The sequence below is a fragment of the Microcaecilia unicolor genome, chromosome 4 (genome assembly GCF_901765095.1).
Source record: "Microcaecilia unicolor chromosome 4, aMicUni1.1, whole genome shotgun sequence".
NCBI classification, from domain to species: Eukaryota; Metazoa; Chordata; class Amphibia; order Gymnophiona; family Siphonopidae; genus Microcaecilia; species Microcaecilia unicolor.
In genome coordinates, this window is record NC_044034.1 from 251,590,350 (window position 1) to 251,616,923 (window position 26,574).

At 47.5% G+C, this 26,574-nt stretch overlaps 1 protein-coding gene across 4 annotated transcripts in view; it reads right to left on the reverse strand.

Moving 5' to 3' along the window:
- Positions 1 to 26,574, reverse strand: part of REV1 (REV1 DNA directed polymerase) — a 339,104-nt gene that overhangs the window by 166,687 nt on the left and 145,843 nt on the right. For all 4 annotated transcript variants that reach the window (XM_030201417.1, XM_030201416.1, XM_030201418.1 and 1 more), the window contains exon 8: positions 6,884 to 6,994. In XM_030201417.1, coding sequence (XP_030057277.1) covers positions 6,884 to 6,994 — 111 coding nt within the window. The remainder of the gene's footprint in view (positions 1 to 6,883; positions 6,995 to 26,574) is intronic.

The window sequence follows — 26,574 nt, forward strand, 5'->3', positions numbered from 1 at the left end:
AAGTTCTTAGAACTCCTATCTGTTCTGAGTGCAGAAGACTCAGGTGAAGATAGTAGTCCAGGACCTCTAGCATCTGGGCATTGGGATTCACAATCTCCACTGTAATGTCAAATGACCATCATTGAACTGAACTAACTACTCAAACAGAGCAGCTCAGATCCAAACACGTCCGATATGGAGGCTACTATGGGTCGAGAAGTTGCCCCAGTAGGGTGCGAACACCCATACCAGAGGCAGCATCGGTGAAGGAGACCAGGTGAAAAGCCAGATGCCGCAGGAGGCGGTAGCACCCATGGCATCCAATGGTCCCCATGGTCCCGAAGCCAAGGACAAAGTCTGGAAATGCAAGGGAATCGAAACCAGACAGCTAGACCATGGCACCGACGGTACCGATGATACACATGGTACCGATGGACCCCGGTACCAATGGTACCCATGGTACTTGGTACCGATGATAGTCATGGTATCCGGTATCGATGGTACCCATGATACCTGGTACCGATGGTAACCATGACATGTGGTACCAATGGTACCCCTGATATCCGGCACCAACAGCACCGACGGTACCGATGGTACACATGGTACCGACGGTGCCCATGACACCCGGTACCAATGGCACCCATGGCACCGATGGTACCTGGTCATGATATCTGGTATCGATGGTACTCATGTGCCGACGGCATCCATGATACCTGATACCCATGTATCCACGGTACCGACGATACCTGATAGTATGGTACCGATGGCAGTCATGATACTCGGTACCGATGGGCGATGATACTTGGTACCGATAGTCGATGGTGCCCATGATACCTGGTGCCGATGGTGCCCATGATTCCCGGTACCGACAGCACCCATGGCACCGATGACACTCGGCATCAACGGCACCCATGGTACCGATGATACCCGGTGCCGACGGGACCCATGGTACCGATGATACCCGGTACCGACGGGACCCATGACACCGACCATGGTACCAATGTAGTTGGCATCGATACTCCTCGGTACCGACGCACCGATGATATTCGGTACCGACAGTACCCATGGCACCGATGATACTCGGTACCGACGGCACTCATGGCACCGATGATACCCGGTACCGACAGCACCCATGGCACCGATGACACTCGGCATCGACGGCACCCATGGTACCGATGATACCAGGTGCCGACGGCACCCATGGTACCGATGATACCCGGTGCCGACGGGACCCATGGTACCGATGATACCCGGTACCGACGGGACCCATGACACCGACCATGGTACCAATGTAGCGATGATATTCGGTACCGACAGTACCCATGGCACCGATGATACTCGGTACCGACGGCACTCATGGCACCGATGATACCCGGTACCGACAGCACCCATGGCACTGATGACACTCGGCATCGACGGCACCCATGGTACCGATGATACCCGGTGCCGACGGGACCCATGGTACCGATGATACCTGGTACCGACGTACCGGTGCATCGACGTCCAATGCCAGGATACCTGCATAACAGAGGGAGCAACGCTCTCGGCACCGACTGATGTCTGAAGCCCGGATACCTCCATAACCGAGGGAGCAAAGCTCTGGGCATCTCCTTTGGGCATCCCTGGCAGAGTAGAATACGTCTCGTTACTTTGAGACACTACTTGCGCTTCACAGGGAGATGATCCGGCCCAAGACACATCCGCCGATGCGCCCGAATGACCTGCCAAGCAGGAGGCGCCGAGGCAGGTGGAGACCTATTCGATGCATAACTATACCCAGCGTGCATCGGTCTCTGTCGGACTCCAGAATGATCTCCTTTGGGCCTCCCTGGCAGAGTAGAATACGTCTCGTTTCTTTGAGACACTACTTGCGCTTCACAGGGAGATGATCCGGCCCAAGACACATCCTCCGACGCGCCCGAATGACCTGCAGAGCAGGAGGCGCCGAGGCGCGTGGAGGCTCACTTCAAAGGTTACACCACTGATATTGTGTCACCAGGTTGCCCATTCAGTGGCTGACCAGGGATGCACCTGCTTAGGTTCCTGGTTTTTCCTGTGACATACACCTTTTATCACTTGTGGGGCTTAAATACAGTGGTGTGCTGGAGCAGGCTGTCACAGCTCTAGAGAGCCGTTTGAAAAGTTTTAATAAATGGATCATAAAAATGTGGGCTTGTTTAGTTTGCTGGCTAGAGAGAGCCCACAGATAACAATATACCAGCACTTTCAAGAAAAAAGAAAAGAGAAGCTTAAATGCTTTGTTCAGGCACAGCCCCTTGTGACTCTGGCAATTACTTAAATTTTTTTCTTGCCTCAGGTACAAAAAATACCTGTATATATAAGCCACAATGAGCCTGCCATAAAAAGTACAAATGAAAAAATAAAAAAGAGATTTAACTCCGAAGACCTGAAGAAAACACGAAGCCCTAACGAACTCCGTGTCTCCTCAGATGCGGAAAAAGAAAAACTGAGGGGCGTGTCCGCACGGCGAGCGGGAAGAGGTGTGCGCACATGCGCAGTACGATCGCTCGCGCGACGGAACGCCGTAAAGAGATTTTGAGATTTTGCTTTAAAATCCTCCGGGGCCGACGTGGCGTCACCCACTTGTGAGAATATCAGCCTACTTGTCTTTGGAGAAATACCCAATTTGAAGCGCTGGAGTAACAGGCAGCAGCGCCTGGCGTCTGCCCTTCTACTAAAAATCTCTTCGACGACGTCATTGGGCCTTCCCACATTGAGTCCCGCCCTCCTCTAAGGTAACTTCCAATTACCGCGAGGGAGGGCGGGACTCAATGTGGGAAGGCCCAATGACGTCGTCGAAGAGATTTTTAGTAGAAGGGCAGACGCCAGGCGCTGCTGCCTGTTACTCCAGCGCTTCAAATTGTTTTTTTTTTTTAAAGGCAGTGAGGGTGGTGGGCCTGGGCGGCAGGAGAATGGAGCTGGTAGGTGGGGAGGGACTCAGATGGGAGAAGGGTGTGGGGCTCTCAGGTGGGGGGGAGGGGGTTCTCAAATGGGAAGGAGACTGAGATGGGGAGGGGGTTCATGGATGGGAGAAGCTTAAGGGGGTGGGAAGGGGGTTCTTGGATAGTTGAAGGGGACGGGTGGGGAGGGGACTGGGGTTCTTGGATAGGAGAGACTGGGGAGGAGGTTCTCGGATGGGAGAAGGGGACGGGTGGGGAGAGGACTGGGGTTCAAGGATGGGAGAAGGGGAGGGGGTTCTTGGATGCTTGAAGGGGACGGGTGGGGAGGGGACTGGGGTTTTTGGATGGGAGAGACAGGGGAGGGGGTTCTCAGATGGGAGAAGGGGACGGGTGGGGAGAGGACTGGGGTTCAAGGATGGGAGAAGGGGACTGAGGTGGAGAGGGGGCTCTTGGATGGTTGAAGGGGATGGGTGGGGAGGAGACTGGGGTTCTTGGATGGGAGAAGGGGACTGGGTCTGAGAAGGGGCAATATGGAAAAATGGGGGCCATGCCTGGGGCTGGTGGGAAAATGGGGTATGCGTGGGTCAGGTGGGAGAATGGTTCTGAAAAGGGGGGCCCTAATACAAGGCATGTGGATGAAGGGGGCTGGAACTGGGGGCTGAAAAGGAGGTTAGGTGGGATAAGAGGCTGGAGACTGAAAAGGGGCAGGGGCAGGGGCTGAAACTGGGGACTGGGGGCTGAAAAGGGGACAGGGAGAAGTGGCTGGGGGGCTGAAGATCGGGACTGGTGGGAGAAAAGGGCTGGGGCTGAAATGGGGGACTGGTGGGATAGTGGGGCTGGAACTGGGGGCTGAAAAAAAGGGGCGGAGAGAGGGGCAGATCCTGGATGGGAGAGAGAGAGAGAGGGCAGACATTGGATGGAGGGGACAGCAGAGAGGGCAGACACTGGATGGCAGAGAGAGACCGAAGACAGATGCTGGATGGAAGGAAGACAGTGAAAAGAAGATGAGGAAAGCAGAAACCAGAGGCAACAAACTGTAAATAAAATATATATTTAAATTTTTTTGCTTTAGGATAAAGTAGTATTGTAGATATGTTAATAAATGTTTATAATAGAACATGCAAACAAGGTAATCTTTTTATTGGACTAATTTTAATACATTTTGGCTAACTTTCGGAGAACAAAACCCCCTTCCTCAGGTCAGGATAGGATACTGTAACAGTACTATACTGTATTGACCTGAGGAAGGATGTTTTGGCCTCTGAAAGTTAAATATATTAGTTCAATAAAATGGTATTTTATTTTCTATATTTGTTTTATTTCTATTTGTTAATTTGTAAAGTGGTGATTGGTATTTGTTTGTTTTTTTTCAAATTTACATCTGCTGTCTTTATATTTTGCACAGTACTAGGGGACATTTTCTGTTTCTGTGGTGTTGCATTGTATGCAGAGTCTGGCATCTTGGGGTTTCATTTTATTTTTTGTCTAAATAGAAAGTTTATGATTACTTATTCTATAGAGGATTAGGGTGTATCTGTGTTTGTCAAAAAGACATGGCTTTCAGTTGGCACTGACTGCAGGATCGACAAGCCCTGGAGCTGGGGGCCTTGGAGCTCGGAGGGAGGGGTGGCGGGCCCTGGAGCTAGGGTGGGGGCGGAGTTAGGGTGGGGGCAGGGCTAGGGTGGGGCCCCATCAAATTGGTCTGCATAGGGCCCTGCACTTGCTAAGACCGGCCCTGATTACCATTACTCCTAATTGGTCATTGCAGCAATATTCTGAGGATAGATAGAAGCTGCACATTGGTGCTCTTCCCTGAACCCTGTATAACAGCCTAAAAATCTGGCCATCACAGCTTTAAAGAAACTTTAGGTAAATTTCCCATTTTAGAAAACTAATATTCCTAAGAAGTCTGTGCCCCTATTCTTCCTTCCCCTCCATGTCCAGCAATTCTCCTTCCTCCCCTCCATGTCCAGCAATTCTCCTCTCTCCCCTGCCCTCCCCTCCCATCCATGTCCAGCGATTTTCCTTTGCTCCTATTCTTCCCTCCCATCTATGTCCAGCGATTCTCCTCTCCCTCCTGCCCTGTCCTCCCCTCCCATCCATGTCCAGCGATTCTCCTTTGCCCCTATTCTTCCCTCCCATCTATGTCCAGCGATTCTCCTTTTCACCTATCCTTCCCTCCATGTCCAGAGATTCTCCTCTCACCCCTCCCCTCCATGTCCAGTGACTCCCTTGCCCCCTATCCTCCCCCTCCCTTCCATGTCCACTGACTCGCCCCATCCTCCACCTGCCCCCCAAGATTGTTCAATCCCCAGCCCCACCTGCCTGTCCTCAGCTCCCCGACTTTCCGTTCGTGCACCCGTGCTTCCTGCGTGTCAATCTTCTGTTTACCTGAAGTCACGGCGAACCGGCAGTGAAAGCAGCAGAAGGACAGGCTCGACTCCTCGTCGCTTCCCTTTCCTCTCAGCGCATCCTGCCCTCGCGGAAAGGAAATTACACCAGAGGAAGGCAGGATGCTGAGAGGGAAGGGAAGCGACAAGGCTAGCCTGTCTGTCGCTGCTTTCATTGCCGGTTCGCCACGTATCAGCACAAAAAAAAGCACTGAACAGCAGGATCAATCAGCACCTAGGAAATGATTTCAGAAGTATTCTAGCACAGCTCTGAAACAAACATCTGAACAAACACACAATATCATCACATACTCCATCTATGTGGCTCACTGCAGCTGCTTGATAGAGAAATGAAAATCAACTCATCCTAACATAGCATTAACCCAGGATTTTTTCCAGCATCAAGCTACATGTCCAAACTTATGACTGATCCTAAATGTTTAGTAAGTGACGCCCCAACATAGTCTGCCACTGCAGACAATAACTACTCTGAGATATTAGTTAAGTCCAGTGCATTTTTTCTAGCGAAAAAGGTGCTGGTACTCAAACACCAGGCCACCCTTCAAGGGTGTGGTGATCACTGAGGGACCCACCCCACAATAGGCAGGCCCCTTGCAACCAGTCACAGAATATATAACAAGGCAGAATTTGTGTGTAGAGCCTGAGCTCTTTCATTAAAACTTGGGGACCATGGGTCAATTTTAGCAGACAACAGAAAAGGTGACGGTACTCAGTACCCCCAAGTACCCGCTCAATAAAAGCCCTGGTTAAGTCTATTCACACCCGTAGTGTTGCATGAAAAGGGGACCATGTGGTTAAGATACCAGAGTCCTTATTCCAACACTTTCAAGGTATGTACAAGGGCCTGCAGTTTAATAAAATGTTTATTTGGCATCGGCCAATTTAAGATTATCTTCTCTTGGCCAGCCAGTGGTAGTTCTATACCCCATAATTTTCAGGCTAGGACTCCGATTCACAGGCTGGTCAGGACTTGAAATGCTGCAAATAAGGATGGGCTGTCATTTGCAATGACACTGGAAATGTCAACAGCACACCCCATGCTGTTGCATGTTGTTAAATGAAAACAAGCAAAAAGCAAGACATTTTGTGTTTTTGTCTGCTGATAATAATGTGTGCTCTTTGAAAAGAACGAGCACTCAACATTACTTCCATAACAAAATGGCCAAAAACGATGAATAAAAAAAATTCCTGTATCAACACAGGAAAACACGTGAAATGAACATTTTCCTGCTTCCCATTCCTAGCTGCAGAAGCATTTGTTCACAATCTCTGAAGGAAAGAAAGCTCAAGCTCTTATCAACAGTGATACTTGGTGGCCAGACTAAAGGCCCTCAGTATTGCATTCTAGAAAGCTGCAATCTGTGGTCCCTAGACAAGAACCATTTTGCAACAGCTGAGCTTCCTGAGTTCAAAAAGCATATAAAACAGAGGGAAAAACACCCAGGTAACTGTGAAAGCTAGCTCATAGTTCTGGAGCTTTAAAAGAAACCTAATTCCAATAGTACTACAACCCCTATGGAAAAGGAGAAAGCTGCAGTCTCAAAAATAAAAAATTATAACTATTCTTCATACCTTTGTGTTTTATTTTGTTCTGGTAATATTGCTTTTCAAGATGAGGGTCAGCTCCTGGTCGCAAGGATGTCCTTCCTGCACCTTTATTACTGGTAACAGCCACTGGCTTTCCTGTGTTTAAAAAAATAATATACATAAACTGAGATTTACTCCTATATCCTATAGGATTGGCACACAAACTGCAAATGGTATGTCACGCATACACACTCAAAAGGATTAACTGTACGCTTTTTATCATCATTCAAGTTGATGGCTGGTAGAACCTGGGGAACCCCTTGCCCTTACCTTGGCTCTTAGGTTTCAGCACCCAATGTGTGTTTGGGAAATAAAACACAACACAGATTACATGTTAATAATTAGCTTAAAGCCAGCTTCAAGAGTTTGTCACAACTGCAAATCACAGCAACCTTGCCAAACAATTCTCCGTCCTCCCTTCCAGCAGAGCTGTCTTATTAGCAAATTTTAAACTACAGATTCATTCTTAGGTATGGTAACATAATTGACAAGCAACACAACTTCTCTTTCTCAGGCTCTATCTGTCTTCATACATCAATAGATAGATATTATCCTTCTTTTGCTAAGCTACGTGGAGGAGCATTTTTGATATAACATCTAAGTCCGATTTTGGATGTTTTCCACAAAACATCCAAAATTTGAATAGAAAAAAAGGTCATTTAAAAAAAAAAGAAAAAAAAATGGTAAAATTATGTCTTACCTGATAATTTTCTTTCCTTTAACGCAGATGAATCCAGGAACTAGTGGGTTAAGTCCGCCTACCAGCAGGTGGAGATAAACAAACTAAAGGAAGTGATGTCAGATGGCCAGCTCCTTCCTCAGTTAGTATGTCATTCGTAAGCATCTGCCAAGGCCAAAAATATGAAACCAATAACAACCAGAAACCATCCTCACTATGAAAAACAGAGAACCAAATAAGAACTTCGAAATAACTGCAACTTGTTCCACAAATCGGAATCCTTTCCGTGTTCCCATATCTGTCTGAACTCTGCAAAAGAGAACCCGGAAGGAAAAAATAGCCACACTGCGCGGAAAATGAAAAAACAGTTGGCTGAACTAGGGAGGGATCCTGGATTCATCTGCTGCGTTAAAGGAAAGAAAATTATCAAGAAAGACATAATTTAACCTTCCTTGTCACTTGCAGCAGATGAATCCAGGAACTAGTGGGATGTACCAAAGCATTCCTTAAGTAGGGTGGGAAGGCGACACTCCCCGCTCTAACACTTCCGCCCCAAAACTCGCATCCTCCCAAGCAGACACGCCTAGCCTGTAATGCTTCGAAAAAGTATGACGGGACGCCCAAGTACCCGCCCGACAAATCTCTTCCAAAGATAAGACCAACGCCTCCACCCAAGAAGCCGCCTGTGCCCGAGTAGAATGCGCCTTCAGGGCCACTGGAGATGCTCGCCCTTGTAGCAGATACGCCACTCCAATGGCTTCCCTAATCCAGCGAGCAATGGAAGCCTTAGAAGCCGCCTCACCTCTTTTCGATCCCAACAAGAGCACAAAGAGATGATTTGTGCGTCAAAACTCATTAGAGATCTAATGAGTATCGAAACAAGGCTCTCCGCATGTCCCGGAAACGTAGCGAGGCAAACTCCCCCAGATAATCCTCTCTTCAAAAAGACGGAAGATAAACCGCCTTATTGACACATGGAAAGCCGAAACCACTCTAGGTAGAAACGACTGCACCATCCGGATTGACACAACTGCTTGAGAAAACTGCAAAAAAGGATCTCTGGAAGACAAAGCCTGAATTTCAGAAATCCTCCTAGCCAAAGCAATGGCCACCAAAAACACTGTCTTAAGTGTTAGATCCTTCCCAGAAACCTTATTCAACAGCTCAAACAGTGGGGCCTGGAGGGCTCGCAGTACCACATTCAAATGTCACGCCAGGCATGGCTGCCGCAGAGGAGGCTGAAGCCGAAGAGCCCCGCGTAGGAAACAGACCACATCAGAGTGAGCTGCTAAAGAGGAACCATCCAGTTTGCCCCTAAAACAAGCTAGCACAGCCACCTGTACTCGAAGGGAATTATATGCCAATCCCTTTTGAAGACCATCCTGAAGGAACTCCAGAATAACCGGAATGTCCGCCCGAAAAGGCGATTCAGCATGCAAAGCTCACCACGCCGAGAAAGCTTTCCACACTCCCGCGTATGCTGCTGAAGTAGACTGCTTCCATGCCCCCAAAAGAGTGGCAATGACTGGTCCTGAAAATCCATTCTTCCTCAGCTGCCGCCTCTCAATAGCCAGGCCATAAGACCAAAGTGAGAGGGATTTTCCATCTGAACTGGCCCTTGATGCAGCAGATCGGGAGTCACCGGAAGTCGCAATAGTGGCTCAGAGTGCTCGAACGGCCGTCGGGGCCAGTCTGGGGCCACTAAAACGACCGGCCCACGATGCCGCCCTATGCAGCAAAGAACTCTCCCTATCAGAGGCCACGGAGGAAAAACATACAGTAGCTGTTCCGGCCATGGCTGGAGAAGAGCATTCAATCCTGCGGATCCTGGCTGCCGTTTGCAGCTGAAGAACTGGGGAACTTTGGCATTGCAAGCCATGGTCATGAGATCCATTACGGGTCTTCTCCAACGTTGACAGATCAGCCGAACAGCCGAGTCCAACAGCGTCCATTCCGCTGCGTCCAAAAGAGTCCAGCTGAGAAAATCTACTTGAACATTGTCTTGACCCGCAATGTGTGCTGCCGACAGACTCTGAACATACGCTTCCGCCCATACTAGAAGACGAGACGCTTCCACTGCCAAGGGAAGACTGCGAGTGCCCCCCTGCCAACTGATGTAGGCCACCGTCGTGTTGTCCGAGAATACATGAACCGCCTGCCCCTGCAGAAGGTCCTGAAAACTCCGCAGTGCATTCACGACTGCGTGCAACTCCAGACGATTTATCGGCCAAGTCGCTTCGAGAGGGGTCCACGATCCCTGGGCTACTCGATGAAGACAATGGGCTCCCCAGTCTGCAAGGCTGGCATCCGTCACGACTACCACCCAATTGGGAGAGGCCAGAGAAACACCCTTCTGCAAACTGGCTGATCGGAGCCACTATGCGAGACTGTCCTTGGCCCGGCTCGACCAAGGAAGGCATTGTTGATAATCCAGCGACGTCATCGACCATCTGCTCAAAAGGAAATTCTGAAGAGGCTGCATATGAGCCCTTGCCCATGGAATGACCTCCAAGGTCGCAGTCATGGAACCGAGGAGCTGAACATAGTCCCACACTCGGGGAGCGCGACGACTCAATAAGGTCCATAACTGAGAAAGCAATTTGATCCTTCGCCCCTCGGGGAGACACCTTCCCCCGCTTCGTATCAAATCGCACTCCAAGATACTCTACTCTGAGTAGGAACCAGATGACGCTTGTCCATATTGACCACCCAACCTAAGGATTGCAACACCGCAATCACTCGGTCGGTGACCACTCGATTCTCCTCTGCTGTCGTCACCCGAATCAGCCAGTTGTCGAGATATGGATGCACTCGAATCCCCTCCTTCCGCAGGAACACCGCCACCACCACTACCATGACCTTGGAAAAAGTGCGTAGGGAGGTGGCCATTCCGAAAGGAAGGGCCCGAAACTGGAAGTGCTGACCCAGCACCGCAAATCTGAGAAATCTCTGATGGGGCTGCCAAATGGGAATGTGCAGGTAAGTGTCCCTCAAATCGAGAGCCGTCAAAAACTCGCCTGGTTGAACAGCAGCAATAACTGCCCTTAATGTCTCCATACGGAAGTGATGAACTCACAAAAACTGGTTTACTTTTCTGAGATCGAGAATAGGATGAAAGGCCCGTCCCTTCTTTGGAACCACAAAGAAGATGGAGCACTGACCTGTGCGCCTTTCGAGAGGAGGAACAGGCACGATAGCCCCTATCCTTAGCAGGTCTCACAAACACTGCAGAACCGCTGTCCTCTTGGCCCGTGATACACAGCGAGACTCCAGAAAAAATTCTGTGATGGGAGAGAAGAATTCTAGCTTGTAACCTTCTCGCACCACATCGAGGACCCACTGGTCCGAATTAATTCTGGCCCACTCTGGAAGAAACAGAGAAAGCCGACCACCAATTTGCTCTCCTCCCGAGTGGACCTGCGCCCCATCATTGGAAGGCCCGAGAAGAAGCCCCCCGACGAGAGGGGGGTCCAGCCGGACGCTTCTCATTCCGAAAGGAAGAACGCTGCCCAAAACAAGGACGCTGAAAGGCTGCGTTGGACCGCACCGGGCGATACCGGTGCGTATCTCTGAAACGTGACCTCGAGGCTCCCTGCCTGGAAGTAGACTTGGGTCTATCCTCTGGAAGACGCTGAGATTTGGAATCCCCCAAATCTTTAACAATCTTTTCTAGGTCTTCCCCAAAAAGCAATTTCCCTCAGAAAGGCAATTTAATGAGCCGTTGCTTAGAGGCCATATCTACGGCCCAATGATGGAGCCACAGAAGATGCTGAGAGGAAACGGTCAAGGCTATGAGTTTGGCCGAAACACAGAACAAATCATACAAGGCATCCGCCAAGTATGCCAGCCCAATATCCATCAGCGACATCTGAGGAGTTCCCGGAATATCAGACTCCGAAATTGAATCCATGACAGAATGTAGCCAATTGAGACAAGCTCTAGCCGCATAAGAACTACAAACAGAAGCTTGAAATGTCAAAGTGGCCACCTCAAAAGCACGTTTTAAAGAGGCCTCTAGCCGTCTGTCTTGCATATCCTTAAGTGCCACACCACCTTCCACTGGAAGAGTAGTCTTCTTAGTGACCGCCGTCACCAGGGCATCCACTCTAGGTAGAGCAAACTGCTCTAAACGGTCCACTGAAACCGGATACAGCCTGGCCATAGCCCTGGCTACTTTCTGCCCCCCATCCGGATCCGCCCACTGGGCCAAAATAAACTTTTCAATAGCTTCATGTACCGGAAAGGCCTTAGATGGTCATCTAGTACCAGCCATCTTGGCGTTGACCGCCTGAGAAGCTGCAACCTCAGGGTCCTCTATATTCAGGGTTTCCAGCGCCTGAGAGATAAAGGAGGACAACTCCTCCTTATGGAAAATCCTCACGGCGGAAGAGTCCTCCGGTTAGTCAGTGAGGACACCGTCCTCCACGTCCTCTACCCGTCTCTCCGAGACAGCCACCACAGAGGAAGCTGCAGGCGACCGTATGCAGGACCCCTCCTCAGACCCCAAAGAAAGCCTAGGCTTTTTAAGGGAGGAGAAATCCTTTGGGAAAAAACCCAAAATCTCTTGGTTACCCCCAGACCCCCTGAGAGAATTTAATATATTTGTGAGAGATATTGCTGAAGGGTTAGAAGGAAAAATGTACCTTTTTGTGCATGACATGAAGACAGTTAATAGAGTGGATACCCCGGAGGAAGTAGAAACCATGAGAAGATATCTCTAAAAATTAAAAGAATGGTCAAAAGTCTGGCAGTTAATATTTAATGCAAAGTGCACAGTGATGCACTTGGGGTACAAAAGTCAAAAAAAGATATACAAGATAGGAGGCAACAGATTGATGAGCACAGCTCAAGAGATGGACCTTGGAGTGTTGGTGTCCGAGGAAATGATTCAGAGAAAAGCAACAAAAATGGTATGGTATTTGTGCCACAAGACGTATGAGGAGAGACTTGATGACCTGAAGAGATATACCCTGGAGGAAAGGAAATACAGACATTGAAATATTTTGAAGGTATTAACATACAAACAAACCTCTTCCAGAGACAGGAAGACGGTGGAGGACATGAATTTAGGTTGACAGGGGGGCCAACTTAGAAATAACGTTAGGAAGTACTTTTTCCATGGAAAGGGTGGTAGATACCTGGAACGCCCTCTCACAGGTGATGGGAGATGAAAAACGGTAACAGAATTAAAAAATGTGTGTGATAAACACAAAGGAATCCTGTATGGAAAGAAAGAAACCAAACTTAATGGTGATTAGATGGCAACTCTTTAATTGGGAAGCAAAACCAGTACTGGGCAGACTTCTATGGCCTATGCCCTGATCATGGCTGGACAGATTCGGAAGGACTGTAATGAGGCTTCAATGACAGCTTCAGTAGTTGGAGAACAAGGCCAGTGCCGGGCAGACTTCTACAGTCTGTGCCCTGAAAATGGCAAGGACAAATCAAGATCAAGTATGCATATCGCATCATACCTTATGCAATGATTTTATCTTGTTGGGCAGACTGTATGGACCATACAGGTCTTTAGCTGCCGTCATCTACTATGTTACTATGTTACGTGTCTTGGTTGGGCAGAATGGCTAGTATAAAGATATGGTGATGTTTCCCCAGCTGTTATTTTTATTTATTAGTTTTATCAATTTACATCACAGCCAGCGTGCTTCAGAGGAGACTCCATCATTTTATATGGAAGTGATGCCAACATGAGTCTCAAGGGCAGTGTGTTTTATTATGTAAAGAGTAAGGGAGGCTTGGTGGCACCATGCCTTTGTAACTTATCTAGTCACAGTTATGTGTGGTTACGGCATGGCATAAGAGCCTTGAAAAGTACCAAGTCCTGACTGTACAGCTTGCTGGGTATGGTAGGCCTATCCCGTGTCATATATGAGCCCAGGGAAAGAAGGTATTCTAGGGGGGAATGGATAATCCCTATTGCTTGCACATACTTTGGTTATGAAAAACTCTAGAGAGATTGGGGAGGGCCGAGGTCACAATCATTTAACTTCAATTTGATAAAATTAGAATTTCAACCAGATGTAGATTTTGCTGCCATTCGGATATGGGATGAAAGGGGCTGAGGAACTGCCATGTTGTACAGGATAGTAGATCAAGAAGTTTGAAGAACAGAGGGAACAATATACCCTAACACCTAGAAGTTATTATAACTACCTACAGCATGATATCTTGGGGTTCAAATGATTGATTTTGAATATTATACGAAGGACTGGGAAGGGCTTAGGGCCAGATTCTATATAAGGTGCCTAAAAAATCCATGTGATAAACATTTCCGACTAAGCGTATTCTATAAGCGGCACCTAGATTTAGGCGCAGTGTATAGAATATGCTTAGTTGATATCCCAGCACCTAAAACTACGAGCCTCCGATTGCACCAATGAAAACATAGTGGCATAAATACCTGCGTGACTTGCTTAAAGCACCTGGTCCTGATGGGCTCCGTATAGAATTTTATAAGATCCTAGGGGAACACATTGCTCCGACATTAACTAAATATTTCAAAAACATAGTTGACAAGGAACAACCCCCGGAAGGCCTATCTTTAGCACATATAGTGGTGCTGCCCAAGCCCGGTAGGGACCCACAATGTGTGGAGTCATACCGTCCAATTTCCCTATTGAATGTGGAAATTAAATTGCTAGCAAAAATCCTGGTCAACCGCATGAAACAGGTCCTGCTGAAACTAATTCATGAAGCCCAAACTGGATTTGTGGAAGGCAGGGTAATAGCTAAGAACTTACGGAAAATCATAGGGGCTCTAGAAAGGAGGAAGCATACAGATACACCATCCCTCCTAATAAGTTTTGACGCCGAAAAGGCGTTCGACAAAGTACACTGGGCATTCCTGTTCGCCGCATTAAATAAATACGGATTTGATGGTCGCTTTATGTCAGGGATTCGGGCCCTCTATCATAGACCAAAAGCGAAGATACGGGTCAATGGGCTGGAATCGGAGGAGTTTCAGATATATAGAGGAACCCGACAAGGATGCCCGTTATCCCCGTTGCTATTTGTCTTATCGCTTGACCCATTGATCAGAGACATCGAGGCTAGTCAGACGATACAGGGTATGCGTATAGGCCAGGCCGAATTCAAAATAGCAGCCTTTGCAGATGATCTCCTAGTAATGCTTACAAAACCTAAGTCATCGTTCCCGGCTCTGATGGAGATCTTGAAAGAATATGGAGACTATGCAGGCCTAAACCTGAATTTGACTAAGTCAGAAGCACTGGCCTCCTCAGAGGAAGTGAGGGCCCTATGGGGTCAGGGTTTCCCTTTAAGCTGGGCAGAAGGATCTTTCAAATACTTGGGGATTCAACTGACCATGGAGTTAGAAAACCTGCATGACTTAAACGTACACACCCTGTTAGAAGGGACAAGACATCGACTGGATAGCTGGGAGGGCCTCCCGTTATCATTAACTGGCAGGATAAATCTAATACGCATGGTGATATTCCCACCCAAAGTGGTTGTATCTCCTGCAGACACTCCCTCTTCGACTGACACGCAAAGAATTAATGAACATTAACAGGGCCTTTAGCAGGTTCTGTTGGGCGAGAAAGAAACCCCAAATAAAGGCCACAGTGATGAAAGGTAGATGGAATAGGGGAGGATTGGGAATGCCAGATCTTGCCTTATACAACCAAGCTTGTCTCCTCAGACATATAGGAGACTGGGTAGGCCACTCAAATGTCTTTACACCATTGAAAATGGAACAGGAATATTTCGCTCCATATGATGTTATCACATTATTGCACTTAGAACAGGGACAAATCCCGGCCCAGTTCAAACGTTGCCATCTGCTGCAATCCATGCGTAAGGCATGGAAGGAGTTAGTTAGGACCCTGGGGGGAATACCAGGAACATCAGAACTCTTAACATTTAGAGGGAACCTGAGTTTTGAGCCCGGACAAACTAACTCAGCCTTCCTTCGATGGGAGGCACAGGGAATCACAAAAGTGGAACATCTGCTAGGAAGGGAAGGAGATATGAAATTTGAAGACCTGCAAAATAAGATAGGGAATACATGGGGTGACTATTTTGCATTTGTACAAGCTAAACATTATATTTCTAGCCTTAACCAGCCGGCACTCCAATCAAAAATTGGAGGTCAGAAACAAGCCTTCTTCCTGGCACTGGAAGCAATAGGAATGACAGTATCTTCTATAAGCCGAGCAATGGAGAAAAACGCCCCCATTAAAAACTTGGACTATATTAAACATAAATGGGAACATGAATTGGGAGGGTCATTAGAGAGGTGGGATGTAGGGGCCACACTGAGGCGCATTCCGATGCTCACCATAGATGAAAGGCTTAGGGAGAGTGGATATAGAGTGGTAATGAGGGCATATGTGTCAGGAAAGCAATGGGGACACATGAACACCATGAGGAATGTGAAATGTGTCAAATGTGACCAAGAAGCCCCCACATTATTTCATGCCTTTTGGGATTGCCTTGGAGTCCGTATGTTTTGGAGACGAATTCAATGTTTTCTGACTGCCACGACACAGACACCGGTAAGGGGGGCATGGGAGCACTACGTGCTAGACACGCAACCAGCATTTACTGCATTGGCGAAAGGGCCTAGGCTTTGGTGCCGTAAGGTCTGCCTGATAGCACGTAAGACTATATTGCAAAAATGGGTATTTCCCGATCCACCCGCCTATTGGCACTGGCGAAACCAAATACACGAGATGGCCATATGGGAAGCCAGAGAGGCAAAACGTAATCCAAAACGGAAAAAATGTTTCATGCAAATATGGGGACTTTATCTACAAGGGCTTAGCCCAAGGGGCAGAAGTCTATTGCTCAACATGTTGTGACACAGTTACGGTTATTTAAATAGAGAGTAAATCTTCTCCCGAACAAAGGTTGGTAAGGGGGAGGGAGGAGGGATTGGCGAGATCTTGTATCATTATAGAAAGGGAATAATTAATATACATGTTTCCAAATGTATTGTATCATTGATATTTAAGATCTGGTGGATATGTAGGCAATGCTTAACAGTATTGATGGATCAGCCGTGAGGGGGCCACAAGAACAAGGGCTCCCTCCCGGGATAATGGATGCCTACCTGCAAACAGTGGTCCTATGCAGAGACGGACCAAAGGATACGACCAAAATAAGAGTCAGGAGAACTGAGAACTATTGAAAGCATACCATGATGACTTTTTTCAAAATAAAAATAAACATTGCCTAGTCCAACTTGCATTTGGGACATGAGGGAGGGGAAAGGGAGGGGGGAGATGGGGGGGAGAAAATGAAACAAAATCTTGATGGTAAACATTATTCACCTTGTATCGATGTATAGTACTTGTATTTTATAACTGATTTTGAAGTTACTCGGTTGTACGTACCAGATTGTTCCATCAATAAAAAAGTTGAAACATAAAATCCACTTAAGACTCAAAAAAAAAAAAAAAAAAAAAAAAAAAAACCTGCGTGACTGGGCCATATTCTATATGCATGTACATTTTCGAACACACACAAAACACCCATTTCCCCGCCCCTTTTGAACCGCATGCATTAGAATTTAGGCGCAGTTCATTACAGAATACGCTTAGCAAGTTTTGAAAAGTAAATTCTAATTATTGCCAATTATTTATTTATTTATTGCATTTGTATCCCACATTTTCCCACCTTTTTGCGGGCTCAGTGTGGCTTACAATACGATATGAATGATGGAAATACAATTTGTTACAACTTGGTTATGGAATACATTGTGAAGAGTTATGCGAGACAATCACAGTGTTGTTAAGGAGTATAAACACTGGAACAAAACCTTGAAACATTGGAAGGAGACAGCGGGAGTTTAAAAGGGCATTATGTATGGTATACATATTTCTGTGAGTAGAGGTATGAGTGAGGTGAGACTACGGGGAATTAGAGTTCAGAAGTGGATGTATTGATGCATTAGTGAACAGTGAGTGTGGACTTTATGTGTTTTGGTTCTTTCCGTAAATTTTTTCAAAAAGATGGGTCTTCAATAATTTGCGGAAGGAGGTTTGCTCGTGGATCATTCTCAGGTTGCGCGGCAGTGCGTTCCAGAACTGCGTGCCCACGTGAGAAAAGGTTGACGCGTGTAGCGTCTTGTATTTTACGCCCTTGCAATTTTTACGCCCTTGCAATTAGGGAAGTGGAGGTTGAGGAAAGTTCGGGATGATCTTTTGGCGTTTCTGGGTGGTAAGTCTATTAACTCAGACATGTAGGCTGGAGCTTCGCCATGAATGATTTTGTGGATTAATGTGCATACTTTAAAAGTAATGCGTTCCTTGAGTGGAAGCCAGTGTAGCTTCTCTCGTAAGGGTTTTGCACTTTCATATTTTGGTTTTCCGAAGATGAGTCTGGCTGCTGTATTCTGGGCTGTTTGAAGTTTCCTCAGTATTTGCTCTTTGCAACCTGCGTATAGTGAGTTGCAGTAATCCAGATGGCTTAATACGAGGGATTGCACTAGGCAGCGAAAGACGGATCTTGGGAAGAATGGTCTTATTCTTTTCAGTTTCCACATGCAGTAGAACATCTTTTTGGTTGTATTGTTTGCATGAGTTTCGAGTGTTAAGTGGCGGTCGATAGTGACGCCAAGAATTTTTAGCGTTTCTGAGATTGGAAGGTTTAATTTTGGTGTGTTTATAGCGGTAAATTCATTCGTGTTGTATTGGGAGGTGAGTATCAGGCATTGAGTTTTTTCTGCATTTAATTTCAGACGAAATGCATCTGCCCATGTGTTCATGATGTGTAGACTTTGATTGATTTAGTTGTAGATTTCTTTGATGTCCTGTTTGAAAAGGATGTATATTGTTACATCATCGGCGTATATATATGGGTTGAGGTTATGGTTTGATAGGCGTTTTGCCAAAGGGATCATCATTAGGTTGAAAATGGTTGGTGAGAGGGGTGATCCTTGTGGTACTCCACATTCAGGTGTCCATGCATTTGGTTGAATTTGATGTAACTTGATACGAACGCTGGGTTAGGAACCCCTTGAACCAGTTCAGTTAGTGCTCATTATTGCTTAAGTGTTGTTATCAATGCTGATTAGCTTAAGCCACTTAAGTTATTCACATTGGTACAGAATATGCTTGGATTTCAGCATGGAACTCTAGGCATGATATATAGAATCCGGCTAAATAGTAGTAGTAGTAGGTTAGTGTCTAAAATATACAAACCGTTGATAAGGAAAGATGAGGTTAAACCCAAACATGTCCTAGCATGGGAGAAGGAACTTGGGGTCACCCTGGAGATCGGGGAATCAGGTATGGGCAAATTTTATCAAAGGATTCAGCTTCAAATAACCTAGTTGAAAATGGGTACAAGATATACTTTAGGTAGTAGTAGTATCTAACCCTATATGGACTGAGTAAGATAATCTCAGGCATTCAGAAAGATGATCATGGGGGGTTCACCCTGGAGATCAGGGAACAGAAACAGATATGGCAAATTTTATCGAAGGTTTCAGCTTCTGCTAACCTAGCTGAAAATGGGTGCAAGGTTTAGGAAGTATCTAACCTTGTATGGACTGAGCAAGATAATCTCAGGCATGTCTTTCGCAAATCTCTGAAGACATATTTCTTCAACAAGGCCTACAATGAGAACCTACAGCCCCACTAATCCACTTCACCAACCCACTCAGTTATGAAAGCCCACCTGCTATAAATACCCTTATAAATCCCTTCCTTCTTCTTTCTTCCCCTAATTAACCTCTACACAAGACTAAGGAGGCTAGGGCTTTTCAGCTGGGAGAAGAGACGGCTGAGGGGAGACATGATAGAGGTATATAAAATAATGAGTGGAATGGAACAGGTGGATGTGAAGTGTCTGTTCACGCTTTCCAAAAATACTAGGACTAGGGGGCATGCGATGAAACTACAGTGTAGTAAATTTAAAACAAATCGGAGAAAATGTTTCTTCACCCAACGCGTAATTAAACTCTGGAATTCGTTGCCGGAGAACGTGGTGAAGGCGGTTAGCTTGGCAGAGTTTAAAAGGGGGTTAGACGGTTTCCTAAAGGACAAGTCCATAAACCGCTACTAAATGAACTTGGGAAAAATCCACAATTCCGGGAATAACATGTATAGAATGTACGTTTGGGAAGCTTGCCAGGTGCCCTTGGCCTGGATTGGCCGCTGTCGTGGACAGGATGCTGGGCTCGATGGACCCTTGGTCTTTTCCCAGTGTGGCATTACTTATGTACCTAATATACTGGAATTAACTATGTTAACAATACTATGTAAGCCACATTGAGCCTGCAAATAGGTGGGAAAATGTGGGATACAAATGCAATAAAATAAATGTTGGCAAAATTGTGGGCAAAAAGGAGATCTGTTTAATATCTGGTGCAAACCTCCAGAGATATCTGGATTGGTGTCTGAAATATATACATAGGAACTTTAACATCAAACTAACAAGAGACCCAAAATCTTATTTGCTGCATTATAAACCAGCTGGCATATAAAAATCATCTTGATCTATTACTGAAAAAGGCTAAATCCAAAATAAAATAAAATGTTTGGGAGCTATATGTTAAGTGTGCCCTTGAGGTGGAAATAAGGTGGGTTCTTGTTAGAATTTATCAGTAAGTTGCATATCTACCTGTTTAGTGGTTTACATGGTTTGTAAAGACACAGAGAAAGTTAAAGAATGTACAAGACAATGAGGAAGATGATAGGGAAGAGGGAGGGGAAGAAAACTAATGTGCTGCAAAGTTTAATATGTGTGGGGGATGAGGGTGAGAGTTGTCTATACTGTGAGACAATTCTTATTTTGTTTGCATTAAGTCTTCATGTGAGGAATGGAAGAGTAGCCTAATGGTTGGTGCAGCGGCCTGAGAACCAGGGAAACCGAGTTCAATTCGCACTACAGCTCCTTGTGACTCTGGAAAAGTCACTTATCTCTCCATTGCCTCAGTTACAAATTAAGTACCTATATATAATATATATACTGCTTACCACAGAAAGGCAGTACATCAAATCCCATCCCCTTTCCCTTTTAGATGTTCTGGTTTTTGTACAGTTTGTATTTTCCAATAAAGACCTCTAAAAATTAAAAAAAAAAAGTTTAATATGAAATAAGATTGCATTATGATTCTTAATGTGAAAAAAATGAAAAGTATAAAAATCAGTAAAAGTAAAAATAAGCAGCAATAATTGGAACCAAATGCTGCCTATAATTTGGTTTCAGTCTTTCACATCCCTGTTAAGGAATCTTAGCCCACTATTCTTTACTAAACTGCTTTAATTCTGACACATGGGAAAATTAGGTTCTTACCTTGGTAATTTTTTTTCCTTTAGTCACAGCAGATGAAGCCATTACGTATGGGTTGTGTCCATCAACCAGCAGGGGGAGATAGAGAGCACTCAACTTTTCACAGTGCCTCATGGCCAGCCAGCTCCACTGCCTCTTCAGTATTTGAAGCTTCCAAAGCAGTATGGCAAACCGCAATGGGAATAACATGAACTTTCGTCACAGCGAACGATGGCCCCTTAACAAGGGCATGAACTCAAAAGGAGGGAATGAACACAACCTCCTGGAGGGAATAAACTCATCCTCCAAAACATAAACTGGAGGGAATGGACTCATCCTCCTATAAGTGAACATGAATCCTGAAGACTGTTTTCCACCTTTCTCCCAAGGAAGGAACTTCAGACAACAAGAACAGAACCTGAAACAGATTCACAGCATACAGACAATCATACATGGAGGGCTCATGGCTTCATCTGCTATGACTAAAGGAAAGAAAATTACCAAGGTAAAAATTTTCCCTTCCTTGTCATCAAGCAGATGAAGCCATTACGTTTGGGATGTAACAAAGCAATCCCTATATAGGGTGGGAACAGGTCACACCACGCGCTAGCACTTGTGCTCCAAAACACGCATCCCTCCTAGCAGCCACATCCAGCCTGTAATGTCGGGCAAAAGAGAGCTTAGAAGCCCATGTTGCTGCACTGCATATCTCTTGACGAGAGAGTGCTCCAGTTTCAGCCCAAGAGGAAGAAATCGCTCTGGTAGAATGCGCCTTAAAGGCTACAGGCGGAGACCGGCCGGCCGGCAAGCAGATAAGCTGAAAAGATAGTTTCTTTGAGCCAGCGGGCAATAGTGGCTTTAGATGCTGGAGACCCTCTGCGAGGACCTGAGAGCAAAACAAACAGATGATCATAGATCCTGAAAGAGACAGTAACTTGCTGATACTGCAGCAGAGTCCTGCGCACATCCAACAGGTACAACTGCCCAAAAGATTCTGGAAACTCCTCCTTATCAAAGGAGGGCAAGAAATAGGCTGGTTTAGGTGAAACGTTGAAACCACCTTAGGCATGAAGGAAGGCACGGTCCGAACCGTGACCCCGGACTCTGAGAATTGCAGAAATGGGTCTCTACAGGACAGCGCCTGGAGCTCTGACACCCATCTCGCCGAAGTAATGGCCACAAGAAAAACGGCTTTTAGTGTCAAATCTTTCTCCGATGCTCGCCGAAGCGGAACAAAAGGAGAAGCCTGCAGGGCCTTCAAAACTAGCCCCAGGTTCCAAGCTGGACAGGGTGTTCGCATGGAAGGCCGGAGCCGAAGCACCCCACTAAGAAAACATGCCACATCTGGATGAGCAGCTAAAGACAAGCCTTCGTCCTTACCACGAAGGGAGGCCAACGCTGGGAATTATAGGCCAAGCCTATTTGTACACCATCCTGCAAAAAGTCCAGAATCGGCGAGACAGGAGCCCGCATGGGTGTGATCGCTTTTGAAGCACACCAAGACTCAAACTGGCGCCAAATCCTGGCATAAGCCACGGAAGTGGAACGCTTGCGGACCTGCAGGAGAGTGGAAATGACTGTTTGAATAGCCTTTGTCCCTCAATTGTGCCCTCTCAATCGCCATGCCATAAGACCAAAGCGGCAGGCATCTTCCATGGCTAACGGGCCCTGTGACAACAGGTTTGGTACCAGAGGTAATGGAAGGGGAGCCTCCATTAGCATCTGTCGGAGGTCCTCATACCAAGGCCTCCTGGGCGATGAGGACCACTTCTCCTGGGTGCAGCCGAATCCGCAGGAGCACGCGCCCTATCAAGGGCCACGGAGGGAACACATATAGTAGACCCGGAGGCCAGGGCTGAGTCAAGGCATCCAACCCTGCCGAGCGAGGATCTCTCCGTCTGCTGAAGAAGCACGGGACTTTGGCATTTGAACTTGTCGCCATAAGATCCATCACGGGCTTGCCCCATTTGGCACATATCTGCAGGAATACTTCGTCTGCTAGTTCCCATTCTGCTGGATCGATCTGATGCCTGCTTAGATAATCGGCTTGCACGTTGCTCTGACCTGCAATGTGAGCTGCCGACAGAAACTGAAGATGCAGCTCGACCCAATGGCAAATCTGTTCGGCCTGCACGGCCAGTGCTCTGCACTGAGTGCCGCCTTGTCAATTTATGTAGGCCACTGCTGTCGTGTTGTCCGACATCACTCTGACAGCCAATCCTCCCAGGGTCACTTGAAAGGCCAGAAGCGCCTGAAACACCGCTTTCAACTCCAGGCGGTTGATGGACCACTCCGACTCCTCGGGTGTCCATAGACCCTGGGCATGCTTCCCCTTGCAATGTGCACCTCAGCCCTTCAGGCTGGCATCTGTCACTACTAGACACCAATCGGGGAGCGCCAGCGGCATTCCTCGCCGCAGCATGCTGTCTGAGAGCCACCACTCCATGCTGAGTCGGGCCGCAGGGAGCCAAAAAAGTCTGCATTGATAATCCTGCGAAACTGGAGACCATCTTTGAACTATGGAATACTGTAGAGGTCTCAGGTGCGCTCTCGCCCAGGGCACCACTTCCAATGTGGCTGTCATCGATCCCAGCAGCTGGACAATGTCCCAAACTCGCGGGTGGGGCATCCTCAGGAGCAGACAGACCTGATTCTGAAGCTTGCACCGCCTTAGCTCGGGTAGGTATACATAGCCCGAGTCTGTGTCGAACCTGGCCCCCAAATATTCTAGAGATTGTGAGGGGATCAGGTGACTTTTGGCCATATTAATGACCCAGCCTAGAGATTGAAGTACCGAGACCACTCTGGCTGTAGCTTGATAGCTCTCTGTTACAGAGTCTGCTCTGATGAGCCAGTCGTCTAGGTACAGGTGAACCCTGATATCTTCTCGCCTGAGCAAAGCAGCTACTACCACCATTACCTTTGAAAAGGTTTGGGGAGCTGTGGCGAGGCCAAAAGGCAAGGCCCAGAACTGGAAAAGTTTTCCCAACACCGCAAACCTCAAACTTCTGGTGCGGGGACCAAATTGGTATGTGCAAGTAAGCTTCTTTCAGGTCTAGAGACGTGAGAAACTCTCCTGGCTGTACCGCAGCAATGATGGAGCACAGGGTTTCCATGTGGAAATGCCGCACTCTCAGGGACTTGTTTAATTCTTTTAAGTCCAGAATAGGGTGAAAAGACCCACCTTTTCGCGGCACCACAAAGTAGATGGAGTATCGGCCGTAGCCGTGTTCGGCGGGAGGTACCGGGGACACGGCCCCTAACTGAATCAGACCTTGCAAAGTCTCCTCTACCGCCTCCTGTTTGGCGGCAGAACCGCATCGTGACTCCACAAACACGTCTCTTACTGGGGTGTTGAATTCTATTTTGTAGCCATCTCTGATCAGGTCCAGAACCCACTGATCTGAGGAAATCTTGGCCCACTCCTCGGCAAAGAGGGAAAGACGTCCTCCGATGACAGGAAGTGAGGAGGGGGCTGGCGCACCATCATTGAGAGGGTCGCCCCTGAACTCCAGGCCTAGAGCCAGTGGCTGCGGAATGCTTGTCCGAGCGAAAGGAGTTCCTCTGCTGAAAAACGGGCACGAGAAGTGAACCCAGCAGAACGCCCCGGGCGGTACCTTCTAGCTTCACGGAAGCGAGGTCTATAAGAGGAGTGGACCGCCTGGCCCTTGGAGGAAGGCCTCGGCCTATCTTCGGGCAAGCGCTGGGGTTTAGGATCTCCCAGGCCTTTAACAATTTTTTTTTCCAACTCCTCACCAAATAGGAGAAGGCCTTGAAAGGGCAACTTCACCAACCTTTGCTTAGAGGCCATGTCCGCTGCCCAATGTCGTAGCCAAATAAGACGGCGAGACGCCACTGCTACTGCCATTTGTTTAGCCGAAGCTCTGACAATATCATAAAGGGCATCAGCCAAAAAGGACAAGGCCGACTCCAGCCACAGAGCCACATCCGAGAAGGGCTCCGCTCCATCTCCGGGCTATTCCACTGCCTGTTGCAACCACGCCAGGCAGGCTCTAGCAGCATAACAACTGCATGCAGACGCCCGAACAGAAAGACCTGCAATTTCAAAGGACCGTTTAAGTGCTGCTTCCAGCCTACGGTCTTGAATATCCTTCAGGGCAACTCCTCCTTCCACAGGGAGGGTAGTTCTCTTTGTCACCACAGTGACTAGGGCATCTACTTTAAGCATTGCAAAGCGAGCCAAATGCTCCTCACGCAGAGGGTATAATTGCCCCATAGCCCTGGAAACTTTCAAAGGTCCCTCGGGGTCAGCCCACTGAGCAGAAATAAGCTCTTGGATGGAGTCATGCAAAGGAAAGGCGCGAGCAGGCTTTTTGGTACTAGCCATCCTAGGATTCACAGAGGAGGCCGTGCCACTGTCAGGCTCTTCAATAGAAAGGACCTGTAGAGCATCTGAAATAAGCACTGGCAGCTCATCACGGTGGAAAATCCTCACCGTGGAGGGATCATTCAGATCCTGTGGTAATTCTGCACCTGACTCTGGCTCCTCAGACCACGAAGGCCTGCTAGAACTCTCCGAATCCTCACAGCCCGACCACAATCTGAAGGGGAATTAGCCCTTCTACGCTTTTCTTTATGCCAATTATCAGGGAAAATAGCCTCAGTGGGCAGTCCCAGGCCAGAATCCACTGGGGGGGGGACAATAGAAGGGGCCTCAGATGACCCTTGAGGGAGAGCTCTTTTCAGCATGTATGCTTTATGCAATAACAACACAAAATCAGGGGAGAAAAACTCGCCCTGGGCACCCAGATCCCGTCCGAGGCTAGCCGCTCCCTGAATAGCCTCAATTCGAGGTCCCCCCCCTCCCGGGCTCAGGGCTCTCCGTCTCTACGGAGGCCGCACCATGCGGAGAATTCAAAATGGCGTCCGCTGCCAGCTCTGAGTGGGAAGAATCATTGCTCGCCATGCTCGGGCCGGCTCTTACACCTGTACAGCACGATTTACAGAGCCCTGCTGCTGATTTGCGCTTGCCACACTAGGAACAGTGCTTTACATTCTCTGCAGCCATTGCCGAAAACAGCGGGAAAATTCAAAATGGCGGTTTCGCGCCAAAAACGCCCCGATCGCGGGCCCACCCCGGAGGAGTTAGAAAACACTCTTACCTCACTAGACCGAGTAACACAGCTCCAGTCCTGCAGAAGAATCAAAGGAAAACCTCTGTTCCATTTTTTTTTTTTTTTAACGCTGTGAGGAAAGCAGAGGTAATAAGAACTCCGGAGGCTCAGATGAGTGGGAAAGTGCCTGCATCCACTGAGTGGGAAAGGATAGGGAAAAGCAAGCTAATATGTCCACATCCACGGGGGCATGGGTAAGGCAGGGAAAGGGCTAACCTATGTGCCTTCAAAGTGAAGCTGCTATAGCCTCTAACACCCCGGCTAATAACTGGCAAGCCAGGAGCCACCCCCAGGCAGATTTTTGATGGAGCTCGAAGAAGCTGCAGCCACCCTGCTTGGGGAGATAGAGAATACTGAAGAGGCAGTGGAGCTGGCTGGCCATGAGGCACTGTGAAAAGTTGAGTGCTCTCTATCTCCCCCTGCTGGTTGATGGACACAACCCATACGTAATGGCTTCATCTGCTTGATGACAAGGAATCATAATTTTCAGGCATAAACTGCACATTTCAGGTCTACTAACCCAGCTATTCCAACAGCATGGTCTGCTATTTTGTTTTCCCCAGACTTCCATTTCTCTGTCTTTTTTAACCAGCTTTGAAAACTTA